The sequence below is a fragment of the Salvelinus sp. IW2-2015 genome, linkage group LG36 (assembly GCF_002910315.2).
Source record: "Salvelinus sp. IW2-2015 linkage group LG36, ASM291031v2, whole genome shotgun sequence".
NCBI lineage: Eukaryota > Metazoa > Chordata > Actinopteri > Salmoniformes > Salmonidae > Salvelinus > Salvelinus sp. IW2-2015.
In genome coordinates this window covers 9,819,772-9,836,071 of record NC_036875.1, presented here as the reverse complement: position 1 = coordinate 9,836,071, position 16,300 = coordinate 9,819,772, and the positions used below count along the sequence as shown (strand labels likewise).

Genomic DNA, 16,300 nt, shown 5'->3' with positions numbered 1-16,300 from the left:
AGCAGCTTTACAGACATGTCCTGCTGGGAGATAATACAATTAAGGATTTATTCCATGGCTTACAAGCCACGAGAGTCAATCAAAAATGTGCAGAAATAGGCAAATATCCCCATGTCAAAAGTCCAGTCTTCCAGCAGGGTCAGACAAAACAATCTGCAGAGGAGGATAGTGTTAAAACTACTCTCATATTGTAGTTCTTAGTTTGTCTGTGTTTTGGACAAAGTATATTTGTGCATTCGTGGTGGGTCTACTATGTCCTGCTCTGCCCTGCTCTGCCCTGGGAAAACTGCAAAATGGCCATTTATTCTCAGAGCAAATACATTTGGTGGTTTGGTGAAATGAGTAAGATTTTGGTTTCCGTATTCTCACTCAGACAGGTGGTGTATTGGTATGGACCTGGACCTAGCCAGTTAGCAACAGCTTAATGAGCAAACAGTGCTGCCTGGATTTCCCACAGCAGCAGCTCTATGGCAGCAGGCCAGTCACGGTGTCCGCTGTAATCACACACACAGTGCAAATGACACTTCTGAGCAACACAGATACATTCCCTGTGCATATCTCACATTTTAACAGCGCTGTGGGACACTGGTTGATTGGCATTGGACAGATGCACCAATCCCACTAATTCACCCCCAGAGAAAAATACCCTTTGTTCCCGGGCTAAATAACCTCCAACAACCTGAGAARCGGACAAAAGTTCAGAAAGAGAGAAGTCTAAAGGACAAAACAGGCTGTGGCGACGGACGGTTAAAAGCATTGGTCCTATCCCCTCTGACCACATAACATCAGATGTGACTTTCTTTTAATTTCCGAACATATTGAATCGCCACCGTTCGTAGACACCTAGCAACTACTGTGCACGGCTGACATTCTATGTGTGTTTAGTCCTTAACGGTTCAACGATGAGCCAGCAGAGCAGCAGAGAGACAGCACTAGCCTAACTCCTGGCAGGAACTCTGCCTCAGAGCGTGTTAAGGCGCTCCAATCAATGACAGCGTGACTTTCAGCACTCTGGCATCAATTTCATTACGACTCCTCTCCTCTCCGCCATCGGCCTGGATTTCCACCTCTGTCCCTCTCGCTCGCTCTCTATCATTCTGCTCACCACTCCTCTCTCTCCATCACTCTGCCCGTCCCTCACTTCCCCCATCACTCACTCTCAGTGTGTCCTACAGAGGATCATCAGTCCTGTAGGCTCTGGCTGGTTGGCTACCGCTGGATGACTGGGGGCTGTTGTCATGCTCTCCATAGGGACTGTGTGGTATAAAGCTATAGATAAGGCTACCCGATTCCCTACGTAGTGCGCAACTTTTGACCAGAGCCCTATGAACCCTGGTCAAAAGCAGTGCAATATATAGTAAACAAGGTGTCATTTGGGTAAGCAATCAATTATAATGGCTTCATACAACTTCCTCGTGACTTAAAAAAAGCACAACGCAATGTTCATCATGGGGAAAGAAGTGAATGGGTGATTTTTCTTTTCACTCCTTCCGTCTCTCTCTATCACACGCATACAGTCACGCACGTGTACACACCATCTATCAACCCAATTAAGACATTCCATATATCCCACGGAGCCAGCCGCGCATAACAGATCCCTAGCCCTCTCATAAAAGAGCCAGGAGAAAAACATCAACTGAGTCCCAAATGGCACCCTATTCCCTATGTAGTGCACCATATTTATTTAACCGGGAAAGTCAATTAAGAACAAATTATTATTTACAATGACGGCCAGGCCTGGAATAGAAAAACAAAACAATGTAGGACAAAACGCATAACACAGAGAGGAGACACTAAGCAACAACACAAATACAACAGCAAACAAACAGGGGGTGTGTGTGTGTGAAGTAAAACCACATGCTTCCTTTCATAAGCTAACGCAAACTAGTGACATTGGGTGACAACTAGAAACAGCTACATGTCTCAACAACCTGTTCATCTATTTGTCCTTTCAACTCCTCCAGGAACAACAGGTCCTGGGGTTGTAGGTTGGCTTGGAGGGAATTCCAACACCTCGTTTTCGGGACTGTTAGTATAAAACAAGATTGTGATTTGAGCGTGTACGTATGGGACGCAACCCAAGCCCCACTCTGATGAATAAGGACGTTAACGTCCGTGTCCCTGGCCCCTGGTGACAGAGTAGGTTCATTTGGACCATAAATGAGCTTGTCTTTCCATGTCCTTGCTGTCAGCTCCCAGGGCATTGTAACCAACCATAAAATCAGAGGCGTGAATCCAGCTCAGTCCTCGGGGGCAATACTGCATAACAGTGACATCATCCTACAAACTAGAGCAAAGAAGGGGCCGTTGGGTCCTGGGCTGTTAGCTTTACGAGGTAGTGGGTGTCCGTGAGTCTGGGTGTTTAGGAGTGTGTCCATCCATGCTGTTGGAGCTACGTCGGACCAAAACAACAGGAGATGTAAAACAGGTTATGGGTTATTGGAATAATTAGGTGGTTAACTGAGAGAGGTGTTTGTGAATTTTCTACACAATGCCGTGTATGCACTTCTATATTCTTTATATGGCAAGGTTATAGATTTGTCAGCACGCAGTAAAGACTAATGGTCACTTAGAGCAAACAGCGTGTGAAATCCACTATGTATGCAGCTAGCTGTAGGACACAAACACACACTCAAACTCTCYTTCTCCCTCTCTCTCTCTCTCTCTCTCTCCCTCTCTCTCTCTCCCTCTCTCTCTCTCTCTCTCCCTCCCTCCCTCTCTCTCTCTATGCACTACACCTCTCTCTCTCCCTCTCTATCTATCTCCCTCTCTCTCTCCCTCCCTCCCTCTATCTCCTTCTTTCTCTCTCACGCTCCCTCTCTCCCTCCCTCTCTCCCTCTCACATACACACACACACAACCCCCCCACCCACACACACGACTGATCAAAGGCAAATGGATTGAAGATGATTCCATTGCTTTCCAAAGCTTTTGATAACTAATGGAATGAGTTTCTATTTATGAGAGGAGCTCTCCTGACAGAACAGATGGGGCTCAGTAGCTTTGCGGAAAGCATGTCGTCTGACAGTAACACATCTATAAATCGATAAGGGCAGTAGCAATATTGGAGGAGTGCTCTCTGGGTCCCCATGTAGAGTAAGATCTCATCTCACCAAACCCAGATCAAAGCCAAAGGACTGTTGTTGGCTAAACCAAAGCCCTTCTGCAGCCTGGCAACAGCAAGAAACACTCATGTAGAAACACTCCGGCTGCGCGTCCCAAATGGCAACCCTATTCCCTAAGTAGTGCACAACTTTTAACCACAGCCACCCATAGGGCTCTGGTCAAAAGTAGCACACTACATAGGAAATAGGGTGCCATTTGGGACGGAAGCTCAGGAAACACTCCCTACATGCTAACACAATGCATCCTGCCAGGCTTTCAATCTCCCGTCACCATGGCATATAAGTGGAGCACAGCAGCTCCCTGCTAAAAGCACATATCCAGGGGGTTGCATTTTAAAGAAGGATGGTGCGTGGGGAGTTGAGGAAACAGGGCCAAGGTCAAGAGCAGAGAGAGCGGGAGAGGGAGGGAGGGAGAGAGATGGTAGGAGGAAGAGAGAGTGGGGGAGGAGAAGGGGAAGGGAGTGAGAGAGAGTGTGGGGGAGGGGGAGAAAGAGGGAGAGAGATAGAAGGAAAGGAAAGAGAGAGAGGCAGAGGAGAGAGAGGAGGAAAAGGGGGTATGACAGCTGTGTGGACATGGAGAGCAGAGCCACAACAGCCTGTTTCGTGAGGAATGCAGAACGGATCAGCCAGACACCCCTCTGTCCTCTGCTCTCTGCTCCAACATGGTGAACCCAAGTCACAACACTAAACAGCTGCCCCCTGTATCCACTTCCCGTCCTCCTGAAGAAACGGCACTAACAACCTTACCTCCCAATAACAAGGCTCCTCTAGCTTCTGCTGAATTGACACGTCAAAGACTCGTCGGTTGGGCCCCCCCCCCCCCCCCCCCCCGCTTTCTCTTCTCCATCTCCCTCTCACACTTGTTCAGCTGGGAAATGAAAGGACACAGTTGTGTGTCAGTCAGCTCCACAGTCACACAGGGCACTGTGACTAAGCTGGCTTTTTGGGGGACCTGGGTCAGGATGTTCTGTGAAGCACCAAAACTGTTGTGTTATAAAAGGGTCTCAGACTAACACCCTCCTTTCCAGGTCAAGATATCTTACTAAGAATATAATGCAGAAACAAAGTCAAGATGAACCAATCTGCAATTAAACTCCCGAGTCACATTTGAAGGAGGATTCTCTGAGCAAGGATCTAGGAGCCCTTCCTCTGATGACCTGATACCAAACTCAAACCAGTATACAAGTGCAGATAACTCAAACCAGTGTACAAGTCCAGATAACTCAAACCCTTCTCCACATCATGAAGCACCTGGAGAAAAGTGTTCTTACCTGCGACAGAGTTGGGCCGTGGCATCATGAGGGACGAGGAGGTGTGTGCTGTGGGGTATGGAACGGGGCCCTCCGGTGGGTGGCTTGGTCCTGCTGCTGCTGCTCCTCCTGCGGCCCCTGCTGGGTACTCTGTCCTGGACAGGGCGGTGGTCTCTGTGGGCCCGCTGGGGTCTTCCTCGGCCACGGGAGAGCACGTATCGACCCGCACGCTGGGAGCCAGGCCATGGTGCGCGCTGCTCCTCAGGCTGCCATCTTTACTCCATTCCAGGCTGGAGCCGCTGCGGTCATCATTCTCTGAGGAGCTGGTGATGGTGGCTGAGGGAGGGAGGGAGGGAGGKAGGGAGRGGGGTTATGAGTCTTTAGCGCTCAATCTCTTTTTCATTGACCTTTATCAACACCCTCCACCTGATCTGATATTTACCGCTACATTTAGCTCCAACTAATGAGAGCTATCCAGCGATGGCAAGGGTGGGTAGATTTATGGCATTCATTTCCTCAATCCAGCTTCCCCCTAGAAAGTTTTTTTTCAGCTTGGTTTTAACCACCATTATTTCCCTCCTTATCAAAGGCCTGCTGAATGGAGTATTCCTCGAAAGCTGCTTTAATAATAGTGTACATAAAGTATGTTTGCCTCCAAACAGTATCATCCGTCCAACATAACATGGTCAAGCTGAGGTTGATTACTTTTGACCAAGGCCCATACTGTAGGTAGTGCACTATGTAGGGAGTAGGGTGACATTTGGGACGAGCCCTACATATACAGGTCAGGTCCTCTTATATGAAGAGACCACGAGAACACAAGATTTAGGAGGGAGAAAAAGGGGGGCTGGTGTGAAGAAAAGCCGACTTCTATTTTAGAGTTAAGACAGGTGTTTGCTTACATGAAAGCAAATCCCCTTTAATCCTCTCCTCAGGCCTGGCTGGTCATGCTAAATACAATCACTAAAAGCTGAGGGGAAAAGCAAAAGCCACCGACTGGCAGCTGGGCTCCCAAACAGGGGGATGCATCCCAAATGGCACTGTATCCCCTATAAAGGGAAGAGGGTGTCATTTGGGATGCACAATTGGCTACAGTCAGAGAAATGGGACCGCGTCTGTTTTCGGGAGCATTAGAGTAGACCTTCTGTACAACACAGCTAATCTGGATTTCTGAACGGTGCTGTGTGTTGCATCATCCCTAACATTAACATAACAAATACATCTGGGATAACTAACCTGATGCTTGCTTGTGCAAATATTCAGCGATTCAGAAATCACCCAATTTTGTAACATTTGATACTCGCTCATAAGCATAATTTAATGAATCACAAAGATGGAACAAAGTGGTGTGAATGAACAGGTAAAATAGCCTTCTATCTTTACACTAGGTGCTTTATTGTCTCCTTGCTCCTCTGCTTTATAACATGAATAGATGGTTATGACCATGATTTACAGCATCACGCTTGAGCCTTTTACTTTCGGTTTTGGTCGACCAGCTTCAAACAGCTGTAAAAAATTATATTTTTTGTTATTGAAAAGATATTTCACAGCGATTTAGATGGTACAATGATTCCCTACACTATCCAGGGCTTGTTTTCTCACATAAACTGAAATTGAGCAAACAGTGTAGAATTTTTGCAACCAGGAAATGACTGAGCGATTTCTATATTGGCCACTTACCCCGGGTTTCCACTAGATAACACAGCCACAAAGCCAAAACAGTTTTCCCATTTTGACAACAGAAGCCAGCCCACCAAGGCGAATATCACAGCCAATCACAACACTGGTGAGTAAGTAATACTGTGAAACACTATTATTCCACTATTAGCGGCAGAAATATTATGGACATTTTGTGAAATGACAATTAAAAAGGATAAAAATTAACATAATATGCATAGTATCACGCCCTGACCTTAGAGATCCTTTTTATGTCTCTATTTTGGTTTGGTCAGGGCGTGAGTTGGGGTGGGTATTCTATGTTCTATGTTTTCTATTTCTTTGTGTTTGGCTGGGTGTGGTTCTCAATCAGAGGCAGCTGTCTATCGTTGTCTCTGATTGAGAACCATACTTAGGTAGCCCTTTTTTCCACCTGTCTTTGTGGGAAGTTGACTTTGTTTAGGGCACATAGCCTTTAGCTTCATGGTTTGTTTTTGTAGTGTTTATTGTTTTGTTCGGCGTCATTTTTATTAATAAAAGGAAAATATACGCGCACAACGCTGCACCTTGGTCCTCTTCTTTTAACGGCCGTGACACATAGCACCTTTATTTACAACATGAATAACTGCTTATGACCATTATTTACTACATGAATAACTGATTACTATTATTTACAACATGAATAACTGCTTATGCACCATTATTTACAACATGAATAACTGCTTATGACCATTATTTACAACATGAATAACTGCTTATGACCATTATTTACAACATGAATAACTGCTTTATGACCATTATTTACAACATGAATAACTGCTTATGACCATATTTACTACATGAATAACTGATTAGGACTATTATTACAACATGAATAACTGCTTATGATCCATTTTTACAACATGAATAACTGCTTATGGCCATTATTTACAACATGAATAACTGCTTATGACCATTATTTACAACATGAATAACCGATTAGACTATTATTTACAACATGAATAACTGCTTATGACCATTATTTACTACATTAATAACTGCTTATGACCATTATTTACAACATCAATAATGCTTTAGACCATTATTACTACATTAATAACTGCTTATGACCTATTTTTACTACATGAATAACATCTTATGACCATTATACTACATGAATAACATCTTATGACCATTATTACAACATCCAATAATTCCTGATTAGGACTATTATTTACTACATGAATAACTGCTTATGACCATTATTTACTACATGAATAACTGATTAGAACCATTATTTACTACATGAATAACTGCTTATGACCATTATTTACTACATGAATAACTGATTAGAACCATTATTTACTACATGAATAACTGATTAGGACTATTATTTACAACATCAATAACTGATTATGACCATTCCTATGACACTCTTAAGCCTCCTCTTTCGGATGCCCTCCTTTCCCTGGGTGCCACACCACAACAGCAGCTGAGGGTTTTCATATGTCACTCTGCATCAGGGCTCCACACCATCCCACCCAACGTGCTGTTTAAAAAATCAGTCAAATGAATATGGGCTTTCGAAGTAATTGATTCCCTGACTTATCTTATCCTGCTTCTTCCACAGTCCATTTCAAAGGCCCCGAATAGYAGTCATCAGAGCTGGGAATCAGTCTCACGGACACTGCGTCCCAAATGGCACCCTATTCCCTGCATAGTGCACTACTTTTGACCAGAGCCCTATGGAATATTGTGCCATATGGAACGCAGGCTACTTGGCTTCTCTCTCTGCCTTTTAAATAATCCAGAAGACCTACTCACTGGGGGCAATGTTCCGGACCAATGTTATAGCTTGTCCTTCGCTCCCAAACAGAATTATATGTGTTTGAAGAAGAAACCTTTAGGCTGCTTGACTCAGCTAGAGGCATAGAGTTCTACAGTATTCATTCCACCGAAGAAGAAGTAGGTCCCAGTGATCTTAAGTAGGCTGGGCCATAGGCCTATGTGTCAAGCGTCTCAGACTAGGAGGGCTGATTTAGGATCAGTTTTGCCTTTTCGATCATAATAAATAAAATGACATGGACAGAGAGGAGCTGATCCTAGACCAGCACTCCTACTCTGAGATGCTTGATGCAGCTCTCTGTCTCAACCTGGACGGTACTGTAGTTAGGTAGGCAGTAGGTAGGCACGGCAACGCGCTATTCACGCTGCTTCACTATGGCAGATACAATATCACAGCCAGCATGAATTATTTAGCAGCTGTGATATTGCACTGGGGGCTAGGGGGRAAATAAGTCACAGTAATCAATTATGTCAACAGGATTTGCACAGGATTTGCATTCGGGAGATGTATCACTGCCAACAAACCAAGTCTGGCTTGGCCACATAAAGGGCCACGATCTCGACAACAGCTTACCATTTGTCATTTAGATCAGCTATTGTAACAGGTTGTCTTTTATCTTCATTTTATCTTCATATAGGCCTAATCTGTCTACCTGGGTGACCGTACAATAGGGGATATAATCTCGATGTCCTAGTTAGACACCTCGGAAAGAAAGAGAAGGTTAACTGCTTTTGTCCTAGTTTGGTCCAAATCAACTGGAGCCTTGAGAAATGAACGTCACCAACCAGAGAAAAAAAGACTTTMGTGACAAACGGCTATGTAGGCCCAGGTTCAAGATTTCCGAATGGATTTCTAGTAGGTTTCACTGTCCCTGAGACCTTTAAGCAGAAACCCCAGAGGAAATGAATACAGTGATAACTCATCTTCCTGTCAGCCTGTGTAAATCCCCAAATCTCCTAAAGTCAGTGCTACCAGACGAACAGAGAAGTCAACATGCTGTTGAAACTGTCACCACCACTACTCTCTAAAACACCACTAACAGCTCAATACAGAACTGATAAAACAGACACTGACAAAGTAGAGGAACAACATTGACACGTACACTTTTCATTCAGAGCATCCATACAAGGGTAAAACAAAGATGTTGGATTAAATGAAGGTTATAAGTATATATGTGTTATTAATGCTAGATTGGAGTGGTCAGGGTAATGCAGAGTTATCCTGTTGATGATGCTAGTGTCATGGGACATTCTAGGTCCACTCCTGTGGGCATTGTGCATAATGTGAATAGTACTGAGGAAAGGCTGAGTGCTGGGGACTGAATGACGGAGTGAGTGAGATTGTGTCCCAAATGGCACCCTATTCCCTATAGTGTACTACTTTTGACCAGAGAGGCCCTGGTGAAAAGTAGTGCACTACATAGAGTGTGGGGGGGACGGGACGGGACGGGGACTGAGTGACTGACAAGCAGTCCAAGTGTCTCTCACCTATGATCCCGCTGTCCTTGCTCTCGAGTGTGGAGCTGGGGCTGGTGATGGTGATGGTCCCACAGGGGCTGGAGTGACTCAGGGGAGGTCTGCCGTGACCACTGCTGCTGTGTCTGAGGCTGTGGCTGGCGTTGCTGTTCAGGGTGGAGCACGGGCTCTCTGTGCTGGGGGACGTCGTGCTACTGGTCAGACTGGAGCAGGGACTGATACCCTGACCAGTCACTGAGCACTGCAGGAGGAGGAGAAACATATTTTATTTGGCTTCACTGATCCCACATGGCAGTCAAATCTACACTGAGTGTACAAAACATGTCTCTTTCCATGACATAGACTGACCAGGTGAATCCAGGTAAAAGCTATGATCCTTTATTGATGTCACTTGCTAAATGCACTTCAATCCGTRTAGATAAAGGGGAGGAGACAGGTTAAAGAAGGATTTTTAAGTCTTGAGACAACTGAGACATGGATTGTGTATGTGTGCCATTCTGAGGGTGAATGGGCAAGACAAAATATTTAAGTGCCTTTGAACGGGGTATGGTAGTTGGTGCCAGGCGACACCTGGCAACTCAATATCATAAAGGTGTTCCTAATGTATGGTATACTCAGTGTATTCCTGAAATACATTGTTAATAAAAACACATAGGTCTATGAATTCGTTGTAGTCGTCATCATTATCATCATCATATAGTAAAACATGATAGAAGAGAGAGAGCAGAGAGAGGAGGGTTGAGCAAAGTAAAGAATACTACAGCAATTAGTATGAATGGAATTTCATAGCTATAAAGTTTAACAATAAAAACATGTTCATATTTTTCACATGGGAATAAAGAGCTTTTCTCCTTATATGGGAGCAGACCGGAAAATATGATCCAAGTCAATTAGCTTTTTTTAACCAAAGCAAATAACCAGAATCATGTGCAAGCAACGCAAATTCCTGGACAAACATAAGCAGTTCACATGTGAGCATGACACACAAGCTGAAGGCATGAGCTCGCTCGGTAAACAAAGCGAGGCTTTCAAAACAGCAAAATCAAGTCCAAAATGAGACCAGAACTCATATCTCAGAGTAGGAGTGCTGATCAAGGATCAGATCCCTCCTTTCCGAACTAATCYGATTCATTATGATCTAAAAGGCTAAACTGATCCTAGATCAGCACTTTCAGACAAGACTTGAACAACTGAATGACAACTTGCAATATGGGCCATACAATGAGACTAAAACCAGAAGAGCTCAGCCCATGATTGATCACCATGCTCTTCCTGGTACTCAAGTACTAATGACATAACGCCAAACTCTAGGTTTGTCCCCTATATTGTCCTCTCAGCTGCCTGCCTCCCTCTCCTCCATCCAGTATGTATATAAGACAGGATGGGGGCTTGATGGCTGGGGTTAGCGTTAGCGCCTAGCGGTGTGCTACATGCCTCCTCCCTGGCGAGATCCACGGGCTACGTCCCAAATGGCAACTTGTTCCCTTTTTACTGCACTAACTTTGGGCTATGGGCTTTGGTCAAAAGTAGTGAAATATATAGGGAATAGGGTGCCATTTGGGATGAAGCCCTGCAGCCTGCAAACAGTTCCTCACCAAATGGCTAACTCTTCCTCATCGTTTCCCATCTACATCACAACTTAGCACTCTGGAGAACAACGCCAGCTAAATTCAGGTCATGGCCATATTGATAAGGGCACACAAAAGAAAAAACTTGCAACGGGAAAACAAAAATGAGCGTCTCTTCTTGGACAAGTCTGGGTATTCCTTCCTGTTTCAGTCTGTTTTCTTCCGTTTGTTGCCTAATGATTACAGCCCATGCAATGTGGAGAAACGGCTAAGGCAACTAACACCAGACAACATACCACGCTGATGACATAATAGTTTAATGGCATTTACTCTAGGGCAGAATAAACAGACGACGCGTTTAAACTTCGATAGTAAAACAGCTGTGTAGAAGTAAATGGGAGAGCGAATAGTTAACAGACGATCAACGCCTCCAGGTGTTTCTCTCTGAAGCACAGAGAAGAACATCCTTCAAGGCTGCTGCTTGACAAAAAACAGCCCAAACCCATTGTTGCACTGATTTCTTGGGTTTTTCACCTTGACATCTCGATGAATGAAGATGATTCATGSAATATAAGCTTAAAGTGACTTAAATGAATGATTCTGGCCCAAAATGTGCCAAAGAAGCGTGATGCGTGTAGAGGGAAATCAAAGGAGTGCTCTGCTCTTACGCTGAGCCCCGGACTAATTAGCAGAGCAAAACAAACTGAGCCGAAGACTTGACATAACTCTATTTCTGGACGTAAGCACGTACACTCGTATTACATACTCAAGTGCCCCTGCAAGAGCCACTCAAGTTACCCTAAGACCATCACACTGGATACCTCAGGCTCATACACCAACACACTACAGTAGATTACTTAACCAAACATTCACTTTGTGCACACACAAAACACATCTGAGAACATGTTGAGGTTAGAGTTACCCTTATCTGCTGCAATTAGTATCATTCCCATGGTAGTAGTGAGACTTTAATCCAAGTCCAAAGAACCAAGGCAAAGACAAACTGCACCAAAAAAAGCATCCTTTCTTCTTTCCTTTCTTTTCACACACTCTCCCCTCCCCTCCCTCCTTCTATCTCTCTATCTCTGGTTGTGCGGCCGCTGCAGCAGCTGCCAGGGAAATGAAATACCTTTTTTTCATTCTTGTCTTCCATAGGTATGCGAGCCGTGCCTGGGATCCCTTCTCCCAGTAAGAATCCCAGCCTTGTCATCAGCTCCTGAGTGGCAGGGGAGGAGGAGGAGTTTGGCTCTTTCTCAGCTTGCAGCTCTGCTGTGTGAGAGATGAGAAATAAATCATGTTAATATTCCCATGCAGGCCAACCCAGGGCCAGTGACCGGCTGAGCCCCTGCTGCACGCCCACATACCCACAGACACACACACACAGACAGACACACACAGCTGCTGGGGTTGCGCAGGCAGGCAGAGAGGCACACACACTGACACAGAGGTGGATACAGCCAGCGTGCAGCACAGCAGAGTACAGCTCAGTGCAGTACAGAGGCGGTACTCTGCAGGCTACGCAGGTTCAGCCTGCCTCATTAGGAATGCTGTGACTGTGCCTGTCTCTCTGCAACACGTCCAGGGTGCCATTCTGCTCGGTGCTGCTGCTCATTGTTTACAGCCCTCACTCACATAGCATCCGAATATCAATGAAGAACCGAATACAAAAAGGCTTCCGCTTCTAACTTCGGTTGTTGCCCCTCGCTACTGCTTGTGTTGGGTGGATAATATTTTATATTTCTGGGGCCAAATTTCATATTGACAAGCGTTGGATGCTACTGTCCTAAATCCTCTTACATATACAGATATAGGATCTTAATTTGACCAGTTTCTCACAGCAGGAAAATAATCCTGCAGCAACAGGAAATGTGAGGTATTGTGTGGATTATAATTAATGGACATTTTTGTAGGGGTTGATACATTTTCAATTTTTAGGGCAAATCAAGTCTGACATTTTTAAGTGGAAATTACAAAATGTATAAGCATTTATAAACATTGAATATACTAAAAGTTTGCATTTCATGCTGTGCTGGGTGATCAAAAAAAGATCCTACACCTGTAGCCTACTGTCTGTATTWGTGATGTTTCAAAGAATGCACATATTGCTTCTCATTATCAATAAAGCATGAGCTAACAAAGTATTGACTTACAAGCTCACTGCAAACCGATACATCTTTAGCGATCTATAAAATCTGTTACATGTTTTGCCTCATTCCGTTAAGTTTTACCCCAAATTACATTTTCTCCATTTTGTTTTTCCAGGTTTAAGTTTTCATATTTTTGCTCTCAAAATCACACTTTTTTWAAAAGAAAAACAACTAAACCGGACGTTCTAAGTCAACAACAATGCTTAAACCACATCAAGAGACCACTTTTGAGGTCTGGGAAAAATCAAAGAGTTTAGTGCAAGTGCGCACCAGTAAGAGACCGTTGTTTGGTTAGCAATGTTTCTGTAGCGCTCATGTGATTGCAGAGTTTGCTAAACAAATGGCTACTGGATTGATGCAAATAATTAAGACATCATTCTGCCAGGTAGGCATATGCTACTTTGCAGTTAACATTTAATTGAGGAGGTTTTTGGGAAGGCCTTTCCATTTCTACCAGAACATGGTTATCATCATCGCTAACAGCTACACATGTACACTACCGGCCAAAAGTTTTAGAACACCTAGTCATTCAAAGGTTTTTCTTTCATTTGACTATTTTTTACATTTCGCAATTTTTGGTTCCAACCGCCGTGTCTTTGTGAGACGCGGTGTGAGTGAACGGATGATCTCGCATGTGTATTTCCCACCGTAGAGCATGGAGGAGGTGTTATGGTGTGGGGGTGCTTTGCTGTTGACACTGTAAGTGGTTTATTTAGAATTCAAGGGACACTTAACCAGCATGGCTACCACAGCATTCTGCAGCGATACGCCATCCCATCTGGTTTGGGCTTAGTGGGACTATCATTTGTTTTTCAACAGCACAATGACCCAACACACCTCTAGGCTGTGTAAGGGCTATTTTACCAAGAAGGAGTATGATGGGATGCTGCATTAGATGACCTGGCCTCCACAATCCCCAAAACCGCAGAGTGAAGGAAATGCAGCCAACAAGTACTCAGCATATGTAGGAACTCCTTCAAGACGTTTGGAAAAGCATTCCAGGTGAAGCTGGTTGAGATAATCTATTTATTTATTTGACCTTTATTTAACTAGGCAAGTCAGTTAAGAACAAATTCTTATTTCAATGACGGCCTAGGAACAGTGCCAAGAATGCCAAGAGTGTGCAAAGTTGTCATCAAGGCAAAGGGTGGCTATATAAAATATATTTGGATTTGTTTAACACTTTTTTGGTTACTACATGATTCCATATGTGTTATTTTTCTACAATGTAGAACATTTTAAAAAATTAAGAAAAACCCTTGAATGAGTAGGTGTTCTAAAACTTTTGACCGGTAGTGTAKACATATGCGCACGCGCACACACACACACACATTACGCCCTGATCTGTTTCACCTGTCCTTGTCTCCACCCCCTCCAGATGTCGCTTATTTTCCCCAGTGTATTTATCCCTGTGTTTCCTGTCTCTCTGTGCCAGTTCGTCTTGTATGTTTCCAAGTCATCCAGCGGTTTTTCCCGTTCTCCTGCTTTTTGCAGTCTCCTTTTTCTAGTCCTCCCGGTTTTGACCCTTGCCTGTTTCTGGACTTTGTACCCGCCTGCCTGACCATTCTGCCTGCCTTTACCACGAGCATGTCTGCCACTCTGTACCTCCTRGATTCTGATCTGGTTTTGACCTTTTTGCCTGTTCACGACCATTCTCTTGCCTACCCCTTTGGATTATTAAACATTGTAAGACTCCAACCATCTGCCTCCTGTGTCTGCATTTGGGTCTCGCCTTGTGCCTTGATAACACACAGACACAAACAGATGGGCATTCCTGTGCTGTTTCAGAAAGTTGCAGGAAAATACAAATCACTGATGCGTTTTGTTCATGTCTCTTCCTCAACTGGGGGATGCTGCTGGTATTCTGTATGTACATTACCTCAGCATGTACATGAGGAGCCAGGGGAATATGGCTCCACATACGGGGGGGCTATCCCCCCTAAGGGCAGTGCAAGGCCTGGACTACAGTAAGTTATTACCCTGCATTCTGATCAGCACCCCCCCCCCCCTCTCTCTCTTCCAGTTATTAATAATGATGGCAGTCCCTCTGATTAAATACAAACCCGTCCAGCCACATAATGTACTGCCAAGACGTAATGAAGTCAAAACTAATGCCACCATACATGAACGAACACACAAAGGCACACACAATATTATTTACTTCTGTGGTGGCATCGGAAGCAAGAACAATCTAACCATTTCATTCATATGAAATCTGGTAATGGTCGCAATCTATGCTGATTTGATTTAACGCTAAACTCAAAACCAGAGGCAACTTCTGACCCCCTGCAGAAACCACTCTGCTACCGTGAACATGCTTACTTCTCTAATTCCCTTGCAAAGGTTGTATTACCATCATACTGTGGGCAGAAATGCTACAGCATATTGGTTGAAAGGGAGGATGTTCTAATCCTGGAATGATGCCTTTAGTTCTGTGGTTCCAACCTAGTTGAGCAATACATGTGGTGAAATGGAACGAGGGAGAGTCAAGAGAGGGGGAGGGAAGGAGAGAAATGATGGAATATCTCATTACTCATTATTAACCAAGGAGACCCCTCCACCAACGCTCCTTCTCCCTACTCTTTCTCCTCCTCCACTCCACCCCCTCTCCCCTCTTTTGCACTATAACTCATTTCAATTCATTTTAATTTCACTCCTTTCACACAAACACTGCTTGGCTGACTTCTCTCTTCTCCAAAGTCTGCAATATATTTGCATACTAAGGAGTGCACCTGTTGCACATGGGGATGTGTGAAACTTACTCCTCAGYCTGAAGTGTCTGAATAGCTATCTTTTCTCATGGCGCTGACTGGTAAGAAGCTTCAGGAGGGTGGTCACGTGTGCTAGCAAGGCAGAGGTCCCGAGTTTGCACCAGGTATGTGCCGAATCGGGAGGAAGTGGTACTCGCTAAGCAAGCGGCGTGATGTCTTTTACACACCATCCCCACACCCCTTTAGTAGGCTAGCCTACACGTTGGTCATGTTTCTGCCAGGCAAGGAGAGATGTAAGTGTAAGGATATTACCCAAATGGCACCTTATTCCCTATATAGTGCACTACTTTTGACCAGGACCCATATGACTGGTTGCTGGTTCATACTATACTGTAATGTAGCTCTGTTCCGTTCAGTGTGCAGCAGTACCAGCAAGACAGATACAGAGCACTAGCCAGCCAGGAGACATCTGTTACATCTGCAATGTCTGCACAGGCTGTTAACAGGTGCCCTTTCAATGCCCCAGCAGCCTACGTTAAACATT

At 44.5% G+C, this 16,300-nt stretch overlaps 1 protein-coding gene across 4 annotated transcripts in view; it reads right to left on the bottom strand.

The window, feature by feature from the left end:
• LOC111959602 (protein TANC1) overlaps positions 1-16,300 on the bottom strand; it is a 173,837-nt gene that overhangs the window by 59,540 nt on the left and 97,997 nt on the right. For 3 of the 4 annotated variants that reach the window (XM_023981286.3, XM_023981287.3, XM_023981288.3), the window contains exons 5-7: positions 12,028-12,167; positions 9,343-9,571; positions 4,396-4,710 (exon numbers count right to left, since the gene is read on the bottom strand). In XM_023981286.3, the coding sequence (XP_023837054.1) occupies positions 4,396-4,710; positions 9,343-9,571; positions 12,028-12,167 (684 nt within the window). The remainder of the gene's footprint in view (positions 1-4,395; positions 4,711-9,342; positions 9,572-12,027; positions 12,168-16,300) is intronic. The other variant, XM_023981289.3, reaches the window with a different exon arrangement.